The 20,123-nt window shown below is 42.9% G+C and overlaps 1 protein-coding gene across 2 annotated transcripts in view; it reads left to right on the forward strand.

Moving 5' to 3' along the window:
• PHACTR3 (phosphatase and actin regulator 3) overlaps positions 1-20,123 on the forward strand; it is a 257,076-nt gene that overhangs the window by 70,935 nt on the left and 166,018 nt on the right. For both annotated transcript variants that reach the window (XM_077252829.1, XM_077252831.1), the window contains exon 4: positions 9,278-9,466. In XM_077252829.1, coding sequence (XP_077108944.1) covers positions 9,278-9,466 — 189 coding nt within the window. The remainder of the gene's footprint in view (positions 1-9,277; positions 9,467-20,123) is intronic.

Raw genomic sequence — 20,123 nt, forward strand, 5'->3', positions numbered from 1 at the left:
CTGAAGTTTACACTGAAGGTGTGCATGTTCAGGCCTCCACCCTCACCCTGACTCCTGATTCAGCCCTAGATTGAATACCACCGCCCACCACCCAGTGAATGCAATAGACCAATACCCACAGTTATAACAAACAAGGATAAAGGAAAATATACACCACGCCGCAGTCAATCAGGAATACACTATAACGGTGCAGGGCAAAATAAATACAAATATAGGAAGGAGTAAATAAGACAAGGAAAATACACCACCAGCAACGATTCTCCAACAACCAGCTCTCCACTCCGGACCGAGATAACTACGGATAAGACAGAAGCTATAATCGGCGACGCCCAAAGATCAGGAGAACCATTTAAAGGAAATGGGCATGGCCCAGCTTCCAATCCGAGGATCAGATAAATTAACCCCGGAGCAGCCAGACGAAAACTAGCCGACGCCAATGAGCAAACAGTGGTCAAACGCGGAATTACCGCTGTCTGTCAGACGACCTGGTCTGAACAGTGTCCGACATGACACCCACAGAATATAATGCAGCCCCCACAGAATATAATGTAGATCCTCATAAAGTATAATGCAGCCCCACATGGAATATAATGTAGCCGCCCCCACCCCCACCCCTACATAGAATATAATCCAGCCCCGCAGTCCTACAGTCTTATAAAAAAAAACATAATACTCACCTCTCCTCCTTGTTCCCATGCTGATTCCAGCTCTGCTCGGCTATCAGCAGCTGCACTGCCGTCTGCCCGACACACAGCGGGTACGCGATGAAGTGATGTCATCGCGCACCTGCTGTGTCAGAGGCAGAGGAGAATGATGGGAGAGGGAGTGTCATCTGACGCTCTCTCCTCCATTATTGCTTTCGACTATATTGGCATCTATGATGCCGATACAGTTGAATGCGGCTCGCACTGGGGGGCTGCGTTGGCGCCGGGCCCACCTGACTTACGGGCCCAATAGCGGCCGCATGAGCTGGGGGCCCCTAGGGAAGCAAGGGCATTAGCCCTGATAGCAGGTAGTGTTAGCGGCAGCCTGCGGCTAACACGGTCCGTTGTTAAAGTGAAATGAATAGTCACTCCTCTCCATGCCCATGAGGGCGTGAAGAAGAGTTAATATTCATTTCTCTTTAGCAACGGGGACAGGCTTAACCACAGCAGCTTCTGCCTTCTGTCATCTGCTGCTGCTCCACTGGCATCGGGCGGTCCCCCCTGATTCACGGGCCCCAAAGCAGCTGCCTGGTGTGCCACTATTAGAGGCATGCCACTGGCTCATGGCCCCTGGAGCAACGGGGGTCCTAGTCACCTGCCAACCCTGTATGCAAGCAGGTGTCAGTGCCTGGGCCCACCGGAGAATCATCCAGTTCTCCAGTGTACCAGTCTGACTCTGATCATGCTTACAGCCGCTGGTCATTGCATAGATGACTGTAATCATTCCGTACATGCCCCCATGATGGAAAGCCGGCGGTACCCAGGGGGTAATGAGTTCACTTTCTCTCGGTCGGGCAAATTAAACTGATAACTGCAGATAAGGCTACTTTCACACTAGCGTCGGGAACAACCCGTCGCTGTGCGTCGGGCCGAGGTTCCCGACGCTAGCGTGGTCTCCGCCGCACAACGGGGGCAGCGGATGCATTTTTCCCACGCATCCGCTGCCCCATTGTGAGGTGCGGGGAAGTGCGGGGAGGTGGGGGCGGAGTTCCGCATGCGCGGTCGGAAAAAGCGGACCGTCGGGAGCAAAAAACGTTACATGTAACGTTTTTTTTTCCCGACGGTCCGCTAACACACGCCCAAGCGTCGCAAAACGGACGCAACGTTTTGCAATGCGTCGCAAATGCGTCGCTAATGCGTCGCTAATGTTAGTCTATGACGAAAAAACGTATCCAGCAAGAACTTTTGCTGGATGCGTATTTTCGGCAAAACGACGCATTTGCGACGTATTGCAGTTAACGCTAGTGTGAAACTAGCCTTAATAACGTTCATCGAGACAGGTTCCCTTTAACCATCTGCATCCTGGTAATGAAGTAAAGTGCTGACACATACAGTACTTCATAAAATAACATGCACAATAATAAAGTATAAAGTAAATATGTATTAATAAAACAATTCAGATCTTTGCAGGAAACAGAGCAACAGCTTAAGATTAAGGGGGCAATCCAATAGCTCAAAACATTCAAAACATTAAAGGGTTATCTGGGATTTTGATTATTTTTTTCTTGTGGATATGAGATCTTACCGGCAAGTAGTTGCCAATTGCTCTGCCCAGCGATGATCCCTCTCGGCTCAGACATTAACTATCCTGCTTGCTTTGACCTCACATCAATAGAGCTGCTCTTTCTCTTCCAGACTGTTCTATCAATGGTGTGTCACTGCAGGTAGGCAGTGGGGAGCCAGCTGTCAATCAGCATGATATTATCAGTGATGCCCCTTGACAGAGCAGAGTGCAAGAGAAGCTGCTTCGTCGAGGTGATGTCACAGGAAGCAGGAGAATCACCAGGAGGAGCTGCGTGTGACCGCTCTGAGCCAGCAGAGATTGCGACAGCCAGAACATGCAGGTAGTTAGCAACTACAGGCCGGTAATGTCTTAGCCCCATACAAAATAATAAGCAAAGACCTGGATAACCCCTTAATCACAATCTTTGGGGAATTACACTTGGACATGCAGGGTCTCTTTGTCTTTGCAACTTATGACGGAAAGTCATACTGTATCATCGAAACCTTCAAAAAGAGCCTGAAGACCCACCTCTTCCGACAAGCCTACAACCTGCAGTAACCACCGATCAACCAAACCGCTGCATGACCAGCTCTATCCTCACCTACTGTATTCTCACCCATCCCTTGTAGATTGTGAGCCCTCGCGGGCAGGGTCCTCTCTCCTCCTGTACCAGTTGTGACTTGTATTGTTTAAGATTATTGTACTTGTTTTTATTATGTATACCCCTCCTCACATGTAAAGCACCATGGAATAAATGGCGCTATAACAATAAATAATAATAATAATACTGTATCAAGGAGCTCCATTAGGTTTGTCCACTAGATATAATCACATTTTTTAAAATTTGAATTCGCCTGATTCAGATGATTTTTCCCAAAAATTAGATTTGCCATTTATCAGAATACTGTAAAGCTCCTAATCTCACTGAAAAGATGTGTGTAACACACTGAGGTCTCCTAGGATTGTATCCAACTCCTCTAAGCTCAGCTCAACCAAAAACACAGTCTTAGCAATGTCAAAGTGACCTCACCATTGTAACACGGTAGTTCACTGATGGACTTTTCATGTTTTTTTTTTAACTAAAAGGCAACAGTACAGTACAGTAGTGAGACTCCCGCCCAATGCTCTTGCTGGAGGCAAAAGAGGCCTGGGTTTGGTGGCACTACTGCACGGGCTGCTTGTGCCAGTGGTGCTGTCTCTGCTGCTGCAAGCGGATCTCACATATTTACCATGGTATGGATTTTCTTTTCCTTTACCAAACCTTCCCATTGCCACTGACACTTTATTCATCACACTATAATTAACTTTTACCAATCTTTTCTTCCCCAATTCCCAATTTGCCAAAAAGGATGTAACAAGACATGATAGGTGGGTAGATACATGTACACAGAAGTGAAATGTGGCACCAGGCCGCATTATAGGTGTAACATGTGTGGTTGTCAAATTGGACTAGTAAAATACGGGTGTAAAAACTGAAATGAACAGTTAAGTGTCCACATTTTTTACACTTTTCTTTTTTTTACAAAATTCAACCTCCTTCATAAAAATGATGTGATAAAAAATACTAGGTAAATACACTTCCAAAGAGCCAGCTGCAACATGGAGCAGTATTGCTACAATGTGTACAACTGTAACATTTGACTGGTAAAACAGTTGTTAAAAAATAATTTTTGACATGCACACTTTATGAGGTAGAAAGTCGCAATGTAATGTCTGTTTTTGGGGAACATACTTTTGTATTTAAAAAACATATTCCCCCAATCAGGAAAAGGATTGTACAAGAAATGCAAAGCAAGGGCACCTTCTCTGAATGACATTGATTTCAGATATTTTTTTCCCTGTAAAAAATATTGTAGGGCTTGCTTCTGCTTTCTATTGCACTAAGAGTGAAAAAAAAGAGTAATTGTAATTCAAACTCAGCAGGACAAATGTCACCTACACCATGTCACTAATCAATCACTCTGTCACTGGTGCTGGAACCTCTCCTATCTCTCTCCCGTTATCAATGGAATCTTCAATTATAGTGCTGTGCAAATTAATTGGGACAAAGCATTTTTTAACTAAAATCGTAAGTTGGTTACCAGTCAGTGATTCAAACCAGTTTTAATATATAATAAATAAATCTTGGCCAGCTAGCCATTAGGAAAAAGGTAATTTCCAGGATTAGTATGTAACAGTGCATTACAACATTTTACTTTTTTGCTCTGTCCCAATTAATTTGCACAGCACTGTATATAGTGCTACAGTTGCTCAAACTATTGCTGTCTGCACACCACCATCTGTCCTGAATCCAGCTGGACTTTAATGAATTTGGGGAGCTGTCTTGGGAGATCGGCATTATGTCCCAACTTTAGCTGTATCTGTGTCTTCACTAACTAGGGCAGAGTAAAGTATTGCATTGTGCATGCATCTGGGCTTTTTGACCATTCACGGGGCATGCGCATTGCAGTACTTTGCTGTGCCCTAGACAGGGCAGAGAATACGCCAGCGCAGGAGCGCGATGCTGGGAGGATTGTGTGGTGATATAGGACAAGTCATCCACATGATGCACAGAAGAAGGACAGCATCGCAAGAAGAAGGGAGGCGCCGGACCAAGACCAGCAACACCCGTCGGACCGGACCATCCTGTAGGTGAGAATCATGAAAGGTGTTTTTCTTTTCTTGCAGGCTGGATTGGGGACAGAATGCTGCATATGAGGCCTGAAAGGTGTTTTGCCTTATCTCATATGGGACAAACTTGGTGACAGGTTCCCTTTAATAGATACTAGGGCAAAGAAAAAAAATGAATACTTACCTCCAAGGCCTTCATAGTTTCTCAAGTGTCAGCGCTGTGTCTCCTGTTGTTTATCACATGTCATTGTTTTTGTCATATGGCCACTACAGCCAATCAGAAGCCTCTGATCAGCTGCAGTGGTCAACTACATAAACAATGACACATGATATAAACAATGTCATGTGACCACCAGGAGACACAGCACATACAGTTGTGCTCAAAAGTTTACATACCCCGGCAGAATTTCTTGGCCTTTTTTTCAGAGAATAAGAATGATAACACCAAAACTTATTCTCCACTCACGGTTAGTGGTTGGGTGAAGCCATTTATTGTCAAACTGCTGTGTTTTCTCTCTTTAAATCATAATGACAACCCAAAACATCCAAATGACCCTGATCAAAAGTTCACATACCCCATTTCTTAATACCGTGTATTGCCCCCTCCAACATCAATGACAGCTTGTAGTCTTTTGTGGTAGTTGTGGATGAGGTTCTTTATTTTCTCACCCACAACTACAACTGTACATTGGAGCAACAGCACTAGTCTGGGAGGCAATTATTACGTTTTTAAATTTATTTTGCCCTGTGTATATATTAAAAAGGTGCGAAAATCCATCCTTTTCGAATGCCATGTTTTTTCCCACCAAAAATTACCTCCAGCTTTGCATTTTTTGAGGGGATTGGAAAATCCTGATGTGATTTGTACAGTGTAAAATTGTCATTACATACAACGCTCCATTAATAAATAATATAACTAAAACATCAGCCAACACTGTAGTGGCTGCAGGTCTCGCTCAATATAACACCATCACAATGAGAATGTTTTCTTAAAAAGAAACCTGCAGATCCCCGCTGGGGTTTTCAGTCACGCCGCTTCAATTATGTACTGCTGTTAAGTTACTGAAACACATGGGTTTTATGTGGGAGTCATCAGAATCCAGTTTTGTATCAATCGCCCACCTCTCTGTTCCTGTAGTTCACAATAGCAGCATTTAGCTTGTTACTATATTCATATAGGTAGACACTGCCCCCTAGTGGTGGAATGTGGAATATCACATTCTATTTATGGCGTCATCTAGAATAGAATTGTTAAAGGGGTTTTCCCACGAACAAGGTTAATTTTAATCAACATTTTAATTAATAAATCTTGGAATAAAAATAAGTTACACAATTATATGTGTTCATAAAATGTTCCTGTGCGGAGATAATCTTATAAATGTGCCCCTGCTGTGTGCTGTGTAATGGCCATGTCTGATTGTACAGGAACATGGTCTGATCATATCACAGCTCCTGGGTAGGGATGGATACAAAACAGTATACAGACAGGACAGCACAGGATCACATCTGATTCTTTCAGGTAAAACATTGCTTACAAACAGGCAGTGAAATGTTTTGCCTCACAGAAAGAATTATTTGCGATCCCCTGCTGTCCTGTCTGTATTCTCTTTTGCTTCCTCCCCTGCTCAGAAGATGTGGTATGATCAGACCACGTTCCTGTACAATCAGACACGGCCAGTACACAGCAGGGGCACATTTATAAGATTATCTCAGCACAGGAACATTTTATTTAATCACATCCAATTGTGGAAGCTATTCTTTTTTCCATATTTATTCATTAAAATGTACTGGGTGGGCCATTTATAAGGATAAACCTGGGTGGGCCATGTATGTGGATACACCTAAATAAAATGGGAATGGTTGGTGATATCAACTTCCTGTTTGTGGCACATTAGTATATGGGAGGGAGAAAACTCTTCAAGATGAGTGGTGACCATGGCGGCCATTTTGAAGTCTGCCATTTTGGATGTAACTTTCTGCAGTGTTGCTATCAGTGTGTCAAGAGTGGGAGAAGAGGGTTGCATTGACAATCCAACACAATGGGCAGCACTCTGAACACATTTTATAAGTGGTCATAAATTTGTAAATAACTCATGAAAGAATAAAGTTACGTTAAAACCAAGCACACCATTGAAATTCTCAATAAGTTTGATGTGTCACATGACCCTCCTCTCATTACAAAAAATAAGGTTGGATCCAAAATGGCCGATTTAAAAATGGCCACCATGGTCACCACCCATCTTGAAAAGTTTCCCCCTCCCATATACTAATGTGCCACAAACAGGAAGTTGATGTCACCAACCATTCCCATTTTATTTAGGTGTATCCATATAAATGGCCTACCCTGTATATATGTACACATATATATATTACTTTTTTGAACTACCCCTTTAATGCATTTAATATTCGAGGACGCAGATATGTTATGCTGCTTACAGGGACATAGTTTGGAAATTATATGCTCGGGTCCGGATAATGCTTGGCTAACAAGATTTTGAACTGGTAAAGGGAGATGATGCTAGTCAGGAAACTTCTAGAAAGAAACTATAGATAGACATCAAATCAGTTTTGTTACATGCGTGAATGCCTCCTCAAATGTGAGGAGCAGACTGAGAAGTGGGGTGGTTGATGTTCTGCCCGGCAGACATGTTGTGATGTCATGGAGCTGAGGATATAGAATATATACCCTGACCTCCTTCTCCTCTGCCAGCACACAGCCTGGAGGAGCTGAGGAAGCAGGTAGGAGAGCAGCCAGAGCTCCTATATATGAGGAACCAGCTGCAGACAGTGGTGGACAAGGATTGTACAGTACACGCAGAGAAGAGGAGCTGAGGAGACACTGCAATGACTAAATAACTTCACCAGAGTCTTATCTGAGAGACACCGAGTAGTACCTATGCTTGCCGGATAAGAATTGAACTTTCATAGAAGAAAAATTAAAAGTATTTTTGTGCTTCAGTGTCTGTGATTGACTGCAGTGCTCACGTCACTTTGACAGCCCTGCAGCCAATAACTCTTCCCAATATGATGGCACAAGTTTAATGATTGGCTGCAGCGCTGTTGACGTGATGTGAGCACTGCAGTCAATAACAGGCATCAGGAGCAATGGCAAAAACTCATTGCTGGACCTGGCTAGGATAAGTAAGGACAGTTTGGTTGTCTTTTCAAGCAAACTGCAGCTCGGGTAAAGGGTTTTCTGAAACTGTAAAAACCCTTTAAGCTTGAGGTGCCTGTTTATTCCTACATATGCAAATGTACAGATTCACCACATCATACCATCCTATCAGGAAGCAGAGGCTAAGTGCACTCTGGTGTCACAAACATTCTCTTTTGTCATAGAAGTATGGTTTCTCCTTGCGGAGAGTGACATGATAAGCATGTCGAGGTGAGGAGACTTAAAGCCGCAATGCTCCTCTGGGAAATATGCAAATTGTCTCCACTTTGCACTGACGAGGGGCAGTACCCCGAAACACAGTGTCTGCAAATTGAGATTCTGGTTTGGCTATTATCCTAAGTCATGTGACAAGGCTCATTAAAGGGTCGACATTGACTGTTAGGATTGCTACTTCCAATAGGTGGCACTAGAATTCTAGTCCTCTTCCTCTCTGAAGAGACAATTTGCATCTTTTGTCATAAAAACTTGATTCCAGCTCACCAAGTTGCTCTATGCTCATCCACTTGGGGCTCAGACACCGGCCTCGCCCTGGCCTCACATCAAGGAACCAAGAAAAAATTGGAGTCCGGCTCAACAGGACTGGATTTTCCTTTTCTTTTTCAAAAGAAAATATGGCGCATACAAAAGAAAAATGTACATGGTCGACATGACCCAGTTTCGACTGCACTAGGCAGTCTTACTCACCGACTTACTCGTCGACCATGTTAAGTTTTCTTTTGTATGCACCATATTTTCTTTTGAACGGTAAAAAGAAAAGGAAAATCCAATCCTGTTGAGCCGGACTCCAATTTTTCTATTCTCTTTTGTCACTGTCATTTTGAAAAAAAATCACTGTTTTGTTTGCATCTTGACTACGCCAAATTAATGCACTAAATTTTGCCACATTTTGATGCATGTTTTCTTGTTTTAGATATACTGTATTTATGTTTAAAACACTTTGTGATATACTCTAATATGGAAATGGCTTAAAATAACGATAAGGGGCCTGACTTTGCAGGAAAGGGGCATGGCTTATAATGTATCAACAGGCATCACACTGCCAAAAGTTTGACACAGAAAAATGGCGCAAAATGAAGCCTTTCCTCATATGGCTTTGTATTAGTGGAGACCACTGGAAAGAGCAGAGAGATTTGCCCTAGAGTTGCCCACTGTGCCCACATTTAGGGTATGTAGTTGGCGCCCCCTGAAGGCCAACCGCCACTATCTTTATACTGGTTTATCTGATGACAATGAAAAGGTTATTTTATTTCGGTTTACAATAAAACAAACTGATTTTTCTTTTAGACCTTGACCCTATAGACTGTCTAGAAGAAGATGATGATGCCACATTGGATTCTCCTGGAGATCCACCAACCCCTCTGATCCAGTCACCTCTCGCTGAAGACACTCTTCCAGAAATGTCTGCAGCAGCCGCAGTGAATGTCAGCTCTTTGGACGAGGACCTGCAGACGGACACAAGAGAGGATCTTGAAGGTACCATGATTTACAGACAGCTAGATGTCATTCAGGTTTTCCCTTTGTGCTGTTATTTAGCTGTTTCTCAACAAAAAAATCCTTTACGGTAAGTCCATGTAAAAGTTTTTGGAGACAGAAACAAATCTGACTAGTTATTCAAGATGAATTCACATCAGAAAACACTGTTTTGGTTTTTTTTAGAATTTTATGTCGGTTTTGAAGGAGTTTTTAAAGTCTTTTTTTCCACAAAGTGTCTTGCAACCTTTTGACTTGACAATGTCAAGTTTGGAGCAGACATCTTAGTGGTTTATCTCGAGAAACGCGTTAGTGATTAAAGAACCTTGTTTATACCCTATGGATCTCATCCTTCCCCTGACGAAGCTGCTGCGGCAGCGATACGCGTGGGGCCTGATTGTCACACCCCACTCTTTTTAGGGCTATTACACCCTTCTTTTCCCATCTGGGAACCTCATTCTGCTGAGTCCTGTGTAGGATCATTCCCCTGTGCACCACTTGGACATTTTTTCCATTCAGCAGCCACAAGTCCATGTATTCTGAATTATGACTCCATTATTCAGCTACATCCAGGTTGTATATACTGGCCATTATATAAATATTTGTTAGGGCTGCATATTCTCACCACATGGATTGATGTGTGGGTGCACTTAGGGGCTTAGCATATTATTGCATGTACAATTTTGTTCACGTATCCATATTGTGGTATGATTGTTTCAGGACTCAGGGGCAGGGGCTGGCTGGCAATTTTCAGCCTAGGGGGCAATCACAAGGCAGTGGCCCTCGAGTTGCGGTGGCCCTCCTTTTTCCTGCTTATATCTGGCCACTACATTAAAGTAGCAGAGATAACAGGCTTTAAAAACAGGCTGGTACACAGATATGGGAACTGAACGGAGCTTGCTGCATAGATATGGGAGCAGAATCGAGCTTACTCCAGAGATATGGGAACAGAACAGAGCTTACTACAGATATGTGAGCAGAACAGAGCTTACTACAGAGATATGGGCGCAGAACAGAGCTTATTATAGAGATATGGGAGCAGAACCGAACTTACTAGATTCAGAGATATGGGAGCCGAACCGAGCTTACTGCAAAGATATGGGAGCAGAACTGAGCTTACTACAGAGATATGGGAGCAGAACCGAGCTAACAGCAAGGAAATGGGAGCCGAACCAAGCTTACTGCAGAGATATGGGAGCAGAACGGGGCTTACTACAGAGATATGGCAGCAGAAACGAGCTTACTACAGAGATAAGGGAGCAGAACCAAGCTTACTACAGAGATAGGGGAACAGAACCGAGCTTACTACAGAGATATGGGAGCAGAACCGAGCTTACTGCAGAGATATGGGAGCAGAACCGAGCTTACTACAGAGATAAGGGAGCAGAACCGAGCTTATTGCAGAGATATGGGAACAGAATCGACCTTACTACAGAGATATGGGAGCAGAACCAAACTTACTACAGAGATATGGGAGCAGAACCTAGCATACTACAGAAATAAGGGAGCAGAACCGAGCTTACTAGAGAGATAAGGGAGCAGAACCGAGCTACTGCAGAGATATGGGAGCAAAACGGGGCTTACTACAGAGATATGGCAGCAGAAACGAGCTTACTACAGAGATAAGGGAGCAGAACCAAGCTTACTACAGAGATAGGGGAACAGAACCGAGCTTACTACAGAGATATGGGAGCAGAAACGAGCTTACTGCAAAGATATGGGAGCAGAACCAAGCTTACTACAGAGATATGGGAGCAGAACCGAGCTTAGTGCAGAGAAATGGGAGCAGAACCGAGCTTATTGCAGAGATATGGGAACAGAATCGACCTTACTACAGAGATATGGGAGCAGAACCAAACTTACTACAGAGATATGGGAGCAGAACCGAGCATACTACAGAGATAAGGGAGCGGAACCGAGCTTACTAGAGAGATAAGGGAGCAGAACCGAGCTTACTACAGAGATATGGGAGCAGAACCGAGCTTACTGCAGAGATATGGGAGCAGAACCGAGCTTACTACAGAGATAAGGGAGCAGAACCAAGCTTAATAAGTCTACTACATGGAACCAAGACTGGTACATAGAAACTGGAGCAGAACTGAGATTACAACATACATACAGTACCATAATCTAGATTACTACATTGATAGAGTACCAGAACCAAGCTTACTGCTTAGATATGGTGCCATAACGGAGCTTACTTACAAACATACACACAACAATACAGCTACACAGTGCCTAGTACTATCACCACTACACAGAGAATACATAATATTATAATATCACCATTACCTTTACATGAAACTACATTCTTTACAAAGACCAATGATGCCACCATACACTCCCTGACAGAAGTTATGTCGCTTATCCATGTTATGTAAATAAAAGCTTATAACCTGATGTTAAATTCATCCATTGGTTGTATAAGTTATTCTTTTGAAAGCTGGAACCCTCCAAAATGTGATTTAGGTTAAGAAAATAAATTGTTATCAAAGCAGAAATATTGATCAGTTAATAGACACAGAATGGTCAGATTTTGGCAAGACAAAATTTTTGTTGCCCACAGACAAATAATTAACTTAAAATACAAATATATGTTGCATAACATTGGTGAACGAAGTTGTGGTGCTCATCTAGATTCTTTGGTTTTGTCTTCCAAGCTTCCTCTTTCATCCTTCCCCAAACATGCTCAATGATGTTCATGTCTGGTGACTGGGCTGGCCAGTCCTTGAGCACCTTGATCTTTTTTGCCTGGAGGAACTTTGTTGTAGAGATGGATGCATGAGATGGAGCACCATCCTGCTGCAGAATTTGACCTCTTTTATGATTTGGAATATAAGCGGTAGCTAATACTTCTTGATATTTTAGGCTATTGATATTGCCTTCCACCTTGCAAATGTTTCGCACACCCCCATACTGAATGTAACCCCAGACCATGATCTTTCAACCACCAAATGTAACTGTCTTCTGGGTGTATTTTGGATCCATACTGGCTCCAGTAAGTCTCCTGCAGTGTTTGTGGCAGCTGTGGTGTAATTCTACTGAAGAAGAAATCCATCTTCTGCCACTTTTCCAGTGTCCATCTATTTAGCAGGCTGTGGGAGTTTGCAAACGCCACACGTTTTTTTATTTGCCTTTTGTTTAGTGCTGGCTTCTGGGCACTGATTCGACCATGGAGGCCATTTTAAGACAGAATCCTACAAACTGTTCTAGTTGGCACAGGTAAAGGTTTAGGTGTGCACTCAGCCTTAATATGGTGAGGTGCTGGTGTAACGGACCAATGGCCCAGAATAACAGTAAAAATTAAGTTCACTGCACTCTCTCTAGGTTTCTTTTGCAAAACCTGGTATACATTTATCTAATATATAAAGCTGAATGTGTGTGTGTGTGTATGCATGTATGTATGTATGTATGTCCGGGATTGGCATCTGAACCGTAGCAGCTACAGCCACAAAATTTTGCACAGTCACACGTCTGGACCCCGAGAGCGTCATAGGCTATGTTGTGAGGTGAAATTTTAACCCCGCGCTTTCCAATTCACCAAACAATTTTGCCCCTATCTACATAATGGGGAAAAAGTGAAAGGAAAAGTGTTGGAGGCGTCGCAGCTACAGGCACAAAATTTTGCACAGTCACACGTCTGGACCCTGAGAGCGTCAAAGCTATATTGTGAGGTGAAATTTTAACCCCGCGCTTTCCAAGTCACCAAACAATTTTGCCCCTATCTACATAATGGGGAAAAAATGAAAGGAAAAGTGTTGGAGGCAAATTAACAGCTGCCAGATGTGAACAAGGGGGACTTAAAGAATGACAGCGATGGCACCAAAGAGTATATACTGTACAGTTGCTAAGGTGGGGCCCCAACATGGGATAATCACACCACCACGGGGATATGAACACACACACAAAATGCGCCACACACTACCACGTGCTCGAACACATATACCACCCTCAGTGCACATTTCACCACACATACACCAACCTCGCCACATAAAAGTAGAAACACAAAAGTCGCCGCTCAAAACTCGCCACGCGCAAAACTCTCCACATGCAAAACTCGCCACACGTGCAAAACTCGCCACACGCAAAACTTGCACACGCAGAAAAATTGCCACACGCAGAAAAATTGCCACATGCACAAAAGTTGCAACACATGCAAAAGTTGCCTCACACAAAACTTGCACATACTCAAAAGGCACCACACATAAAACTCGCCACGCGCAAAACTCGCCATGCGCAAAACTTGCTGCACACAACTTGCTACACTAACCTGTCACATGCAACTCGACACACAAAAAGTTGCTACACGCATGTCGCCACACAAAACTCATCTCACAAAAGTCCCTACATGCATGTCGCCACACGCAACTCAACACACACAACTTGACACACGAAACTCGCCCTAAAACACACACAAGTCTGGTATCCTTCAAAAATAAAAATCTGATTAATAAGCAGACAAACTACAAGAGCAACAAATGTACCATATAGGAATCCGGCAGCTGTCAGTCACATGACCAGTCTATTATGTGTATGTGTGAGCTAATATATACTGCCAGGGGGTGGGCTTACTGTTGGCTGGGGATTTATCAGGCTGCCATTTTAGCTTACAAATACTGAGGTAAAAATACTGACCAAATAACGTGTGAACGAGGGCTAATACAGGAGGAGATGGCATACAGCTATATACTATATACAGGAGATGACACACAGGTATATACTATTTACAGGGGAGATGACACACAGGTATATACTATATACAGGAGGAGATGACACACAGATATATACTATATACAGGAGAGATGACACACAGGTATATACTATATAGAGGAGGAGATGACATACAGGTACATACTACATACAGGAGGAGATGACATACAGGTATATACTATATACAGGAGGAGATGACACACAGGTATATACTATATACAGGAGCAGATTACCTACAGGTATATAGTATATACAGGAGGAGATGACACAGGTATATGCTATGTATAGGAGGAGATGACATACAGGTATATACTATATACAGGAGATGACACACAGATATATACTATATATAGGTGAGATGACACACAGGTATATACTATATACAGGAGATTACATACAGGTATATCTAATATATAAAGCTGAATGTGTGTATGTATGTATGTGTGTATGTCCGGGATTGGCATCTGTACCGTCGCAGCTACAGCCACAAAATTTTGCACAGTCACACGTCTGGACCCCGAGAGCGTCATAGGCTATGTTGTGAGGTGAAATTTTAACCCCGCGCGTTCCAATTCACCAAACAATTTTGCTCCTATCTACATAATGGGGAAAAAGTGAAGGGAAAAGTGTTGGAGGAAAATTGACAGCTGCCAGATGTGAACAATGAGGACTTAAAGAATGAGAGCGATGGCGACAAAGAGTATATACCGTACAGTTGCTAAGGTGGGGCCCCGACATGGGATACTCACCACACACGGGGATATGAACACAAACACAAAATGCGCCACACACTACCACGTGCTTGAACACATATACCACCCTCAGCACACATTTCACCACACACACACACCAACCTCGCCACATAAAAGTCGAAACACAAAAGTCACCACTCAAAACTCGCTACATGCAAAACTCGCCATATGCAAAACTAGGCTCACGCAAAACTCGCCACACGTGCAAAACTCACCTCATGGAAAACTCACCTCATGCAAAACTTGCACACACAGAAAAATTGCCACATGTACAAAAGTTGCACCACATGCAAAAGTTGCCTCACACAAAACTTGCACATACTCAAAATGCACCACACATAAAACTCGCCACGCGCAAAACTCGCCATGCACAAATCTTGCTGCACACAACTTGCTACACTAACCTGTCACATGCAACTCAACACACAAAATGTTGCTACACGCATGTCGCCACACAAAACTCATCTCACAAAAGTCGCTACATGCATGTCGCCACACGCAACTCAACACACACAACTTGACACATAAAACTCGCCCTAAAACACACACAAGTCTGGTATTGTCCTTCAAAAATAAAAATCTGATTAATAAGCAAACTACAAGAGCAACAAATGTACCATATAGGAAATACGGCAGCTGTCAGTCACATGACCTGTCTATTATGTGTATGTGTGAGCTAATATATACTGCCAGGGGGGAGGGCTTCCTGTTGGCTGGGGATTTATCAGGCTGCCAATAGCAACCAATCACAGCTCAGCTTCTATTTTGCTACAGTTAATTAACCTGAGCTCTGATTGGTTAATATAGGCAACAAAGACATTCTCAGTATAACAAAGCTAATATATGTTGTGAAATGCTTCTATTTGCTTAGTTTTTGCCTTTTAATAATTACATTTCTATCTATTTGTTTTGTGGTTTTTGTGTGCAGAATAAATTTTTGTTAACACATTCTATTTTGCTAACAGCAGTCATTAACCCGGGCGAAGCCGGGTAGTACAGCTAGTTATACATAAACTGGGAGCGTAACAGAATATTACAGCATCTGTGATTTTTTATATACAACGTTTCGGCTCAACCAGAGCCTTTGTCACGTAATCGCTTGTTCCAGCTAAGAGATTGATATACAGAGAAGGCGGAAAATCCCAGCGGTGCAATATAAGCTCTATTGTAATCTAAATGTCCGCCTATGGAAGATCCTGTCCAGTAGTGTGGACCTGCAGTGTCTGTTATGACAAGCGGCGCTCCCGCGCCTTGCTAACGATCAGCGTGTCACGTGCGGTGAATTTAACTTTTACTAGTTGACACAGGGACTTGAGGTGACCAGACCTGTTGGAGCTCTGCTGCTGTGGAAGAGGGGCTTGCTTTGGATTTTCTAACCAACAAACATTCCTCCTGAGCAGTTGTCTTGCGGGGTCTGCCGGACCTGGGCTAGTCAAACACATCTCCAGTCTCTTCAAATCTTTTTTTTAATTCTTTGTACTTGACGCTGAGACACATTAAAGGTGCCCGCCACCTCTGCAGTGGATCTGGTCTTCAGCCTCTTGATAATCCAGGCTTTGGTCGCAGGGTGGATTTTTGGCATGTTGTCAAGAGCTCAAGTTGCAGTTCAAGTGAAGGTCTGGGGTGCTGGGTTTCTTTTTATACACACACACTAAATAACCGATCATTTACTGAGCACAGGTGAGGATGTAAACTAGGATTGGGTGCATTATATGACCAGGCGACAAAACTTTTGGCTTGCTAAAATCTGACCATTCTGTGTCCATTAACTGATCAATATTTCTGCATTGATGTCAATTTATTTTCTTAACCTAAACCACATTTTGGAAGGTTTCAGCTTTCAAAAGAATAATTTATACAACCAATGGATGAATTTAACATCAGGTTATAAGCTTTTATTTACATAACATGGATAAGCGACATTACTTCTGTCAGGGAGTGTACAACTTTTACTACTAGTATACTACAATACTGATCATTAATTTAAAAAAAAGCACAACACTAAGTGCCATTGTATACAGGAACTCTGTATTTACGGTCAGTATAAAGATACTACAGTGATCACTGGTGAGATTATACACAGGAGATCTGTATAAGATGTCAGTGTAAAGGTAATACAGTGATCACCACTGCCAGTGACATTATACACAGGAGCTTTGTATATAGTATACAGTGTATAGTGTCAGTGTACAGGTAATACACTGACTCACTAGTGATGTCTCTAGCTGAAGTCCTTCATCTTTGCTTTTCATTTTCATCCAGCACAGACTGCCATCACTTCTTCCAGCCGGGACTCGCCTCTGCATAAAATAACACAGTTACCTAGAGCATGGCTTCCAGACCACATTCCCCACTTTTTCCCTTTCTTTTACACCATGTTCCAAATTATTATGCAAATTATATTTTTCTCGGATTTTCCTAAATGGTCGGTGCAAATGACAGTCAGTCTAATAAAAGTCATCACCCATTAGAGTATACATCGAGTTTTATTGGAGAAACCTCCCAATGATAACAGTATAATCTCCAAAATGAATAAAAGCTCAAAATGCACTGTTCCGAATTATTAGGCACAGTAGAATTTCTAAACATTTGATCTGTTTTAAAGAACTGAAAATGCTCATTTGTGGAATTTGCAGCATTAGGAGGTCACATTCACTGAACAAAAAAGATATTTAACTCCAAAACATCCTAACAGGCCATGTCACATGTTACCATAGGAACCCTTCTTTGTTATCACCTTCACAATGCTCGCCTCCATTGAACTTGTGAGTATTTGGAGAGTTTCTGCTTGTATTTCTTTGCATGAAGTCAGAATTGCCTCCCAGAGCTGCTGTTTTGATGTGAACTGCTTCCCACCCTCATAGATCTTTGCTTGATGATACTCCAAAGGTTCTCTATAGGGTTGAGGTCAGGGGAAGATGGTGGCCACACCATGAGTTTATCTCCTTTCATGCCCATAGCAGCCAATGACTCAGAGGTATTCTTTGCAGCACGGAATGGTGCATTGTCATGCATGAAGATGATTTTGCTCCTGAAGGCACGTTTCTGCTTTTTATACTATGGAAGAAAGTTGTCAGTCAGAAATTCTATATACTTTGCAGAGGTCATTTTCACACCTTCAGGTACCTTAAAGGGCCCTTCCAGCTGTTTCCCCATGATTCCAGCCCAAAACATTACTCCTCCATCTCCTTGCTGACGTTGCAGCCTTGTTAGGACATGGTGGCCATCCACCAACCATCCACTACTCCATCCATCTGGACCAGCCAGGGTTGCTCGACACTCATCAGTAAACAAGACTGTTTGGAAATCAGTCTTCATGTGTGTCTGGGCCCACTGCAACCGTTTCTGCTTGTGAACACTGTTTAGGGGTGGCCGAATAGTAGGTTTATGCACCACAGCAAGCCTTTGAAGGATCCTACACCTTGAGGTTTGAGGGACTCCAGAGGCACCAGCAGCTTCAAATAATTGTTTGCTGCTTTGTAATGGTATTTTGGCAGCTGCTCTCTTTATCCAATTAATTTGTCTGGCAGAAAACCTTCCTCATTATGCCTTTATCTGCATAAACTCTGTCTGTGCTCTGTTTCAGTCATAAATCTCTTCACAGTATGATGATCACTCTTAAGTTTTCGTGAAATATCTAATGTTTTCATACTTTGACCAAGGCATTGCACTATTTAATGCTTTTCAGCAGCTGAGAGATCCTTTTTATTTCCCATATTGCTTGAAACCTGTGGTCTGCTTTATAATGTGGAACATCATTTTTAAGTAGTTTTTCTTTAATTAGAATCACCTGGAAAACTAATGATCACATGTGTTTAAGATTGATTTCAGTGATCCACTGAGCCCTGAGACACAATACCATCCACAAGTTTATTTGAAAAACAAAACAATTAAATCTTTATGACACTTATATCCAATTTGCATAATAATTTGGAACATGGTGTACACTAGACATCTGAATACAGAGGTGCACCCACAAACAATATATAATTGGTTATTATGCGACCTCATAGATTGTAAGTTTGCGAGCAGGGCCCTCATTCCTTTTGGTATCTGTTGATCTATGTGTTTACTGTTATGCTTAATGTCCATTGTCTGTACAAGTCCCCTCTAAAATGTAAAGTGTTGGCACTATAGAAATAAAATTATCATAATTATTATTATTAACCGACCATTCCAAATATAAATTATAATCCACCACTGTGCACCCACTAACTTTAAATAGCCACTTTCCTCATTTAATATATAAATTAATTAGCACCTGTACTCTTTCCCCCAATTCATTACCAGTCACTTCATCCTCAACGCCCCCCACTATGTACCTACCACTCTAACCCTAACCCCGATTCATTATAGTTACATGCCCCTCCCGCCCCAATTCATTGTCATGTCTTTCTCTCTCACCCTCTATTCATTATCAACTGCTCTACCCCACATTCAATACATCATTTACTCCCCCACCCTTAAAATTCATTATTTGTTCTTCCCCTAGATCATCATTTGCTCTCCCCACCCCCTCTTCAATTGATCATTTGCTCTCCCTACCCCCACCTTCAATTAAATTGCTGTCCCCTGTCCCTCACACTGAATTTATCATTTTGCAGTCCCCCCACTTTAATGTGAAGTCCCCTTCATTCATTGCAGTCCCCTATCACCCTCTCACTTCATCTGCAGTGCCCCTTCATCATTTGCAGCCCCCTATCCCCCTTCCATTTCATCATGAGCAGTCCCACATCAGACACACTTCATCATGTGCAGTCCTGCAGTCCCCTTCTCCCACTTCATCATGTGCAGTCCCCTTACCCCCCACTTCATCATGTGCAGTCCCCTTACCCTCCACTTCATCATGTGCAGTCCCCTTACCCCCCACTTCATCATGTGCAGTCCCCTTACCCCCCACTTCATCATGTGCAGTCACCCTTACCCCCCACTTCATGTGCAGTCCATCTTACACTCCACTTTATCATGTGCAGTCCCCATTACCCCCCACTTCATGTGCATCATGTGCAGATCACCTTACCCCCCATTTCATCATGTGCAGTCCCCTTTAACCCCCAATTCATCATGTGCAGTCCACCTTACCCCCCACTTCATCATGTGCAGTCCCCCTTACCCCCCACTTCATGTGCAGCCCCACTCCCCCTTCATCATGCGCAATCCCCCTTACCCCCACATCATCATGTGCTGCCCCATTCCAT

The sequence above is a fragment of the Ranitomeya variabilis genome, chromosome 4 (genome assembly GCF_051348905.1).
Source record: "Ranitomeya variabilis isolate aRanVar5 chromosome 4, aRanVar5.hap1, whole genome shotgun sequence".
NCBI lineage: Eukaryota > Metazoa > Chordata > Amphibia > Anura > Dendrobatidae > Ranitomeya > Ranitomeya variabilis.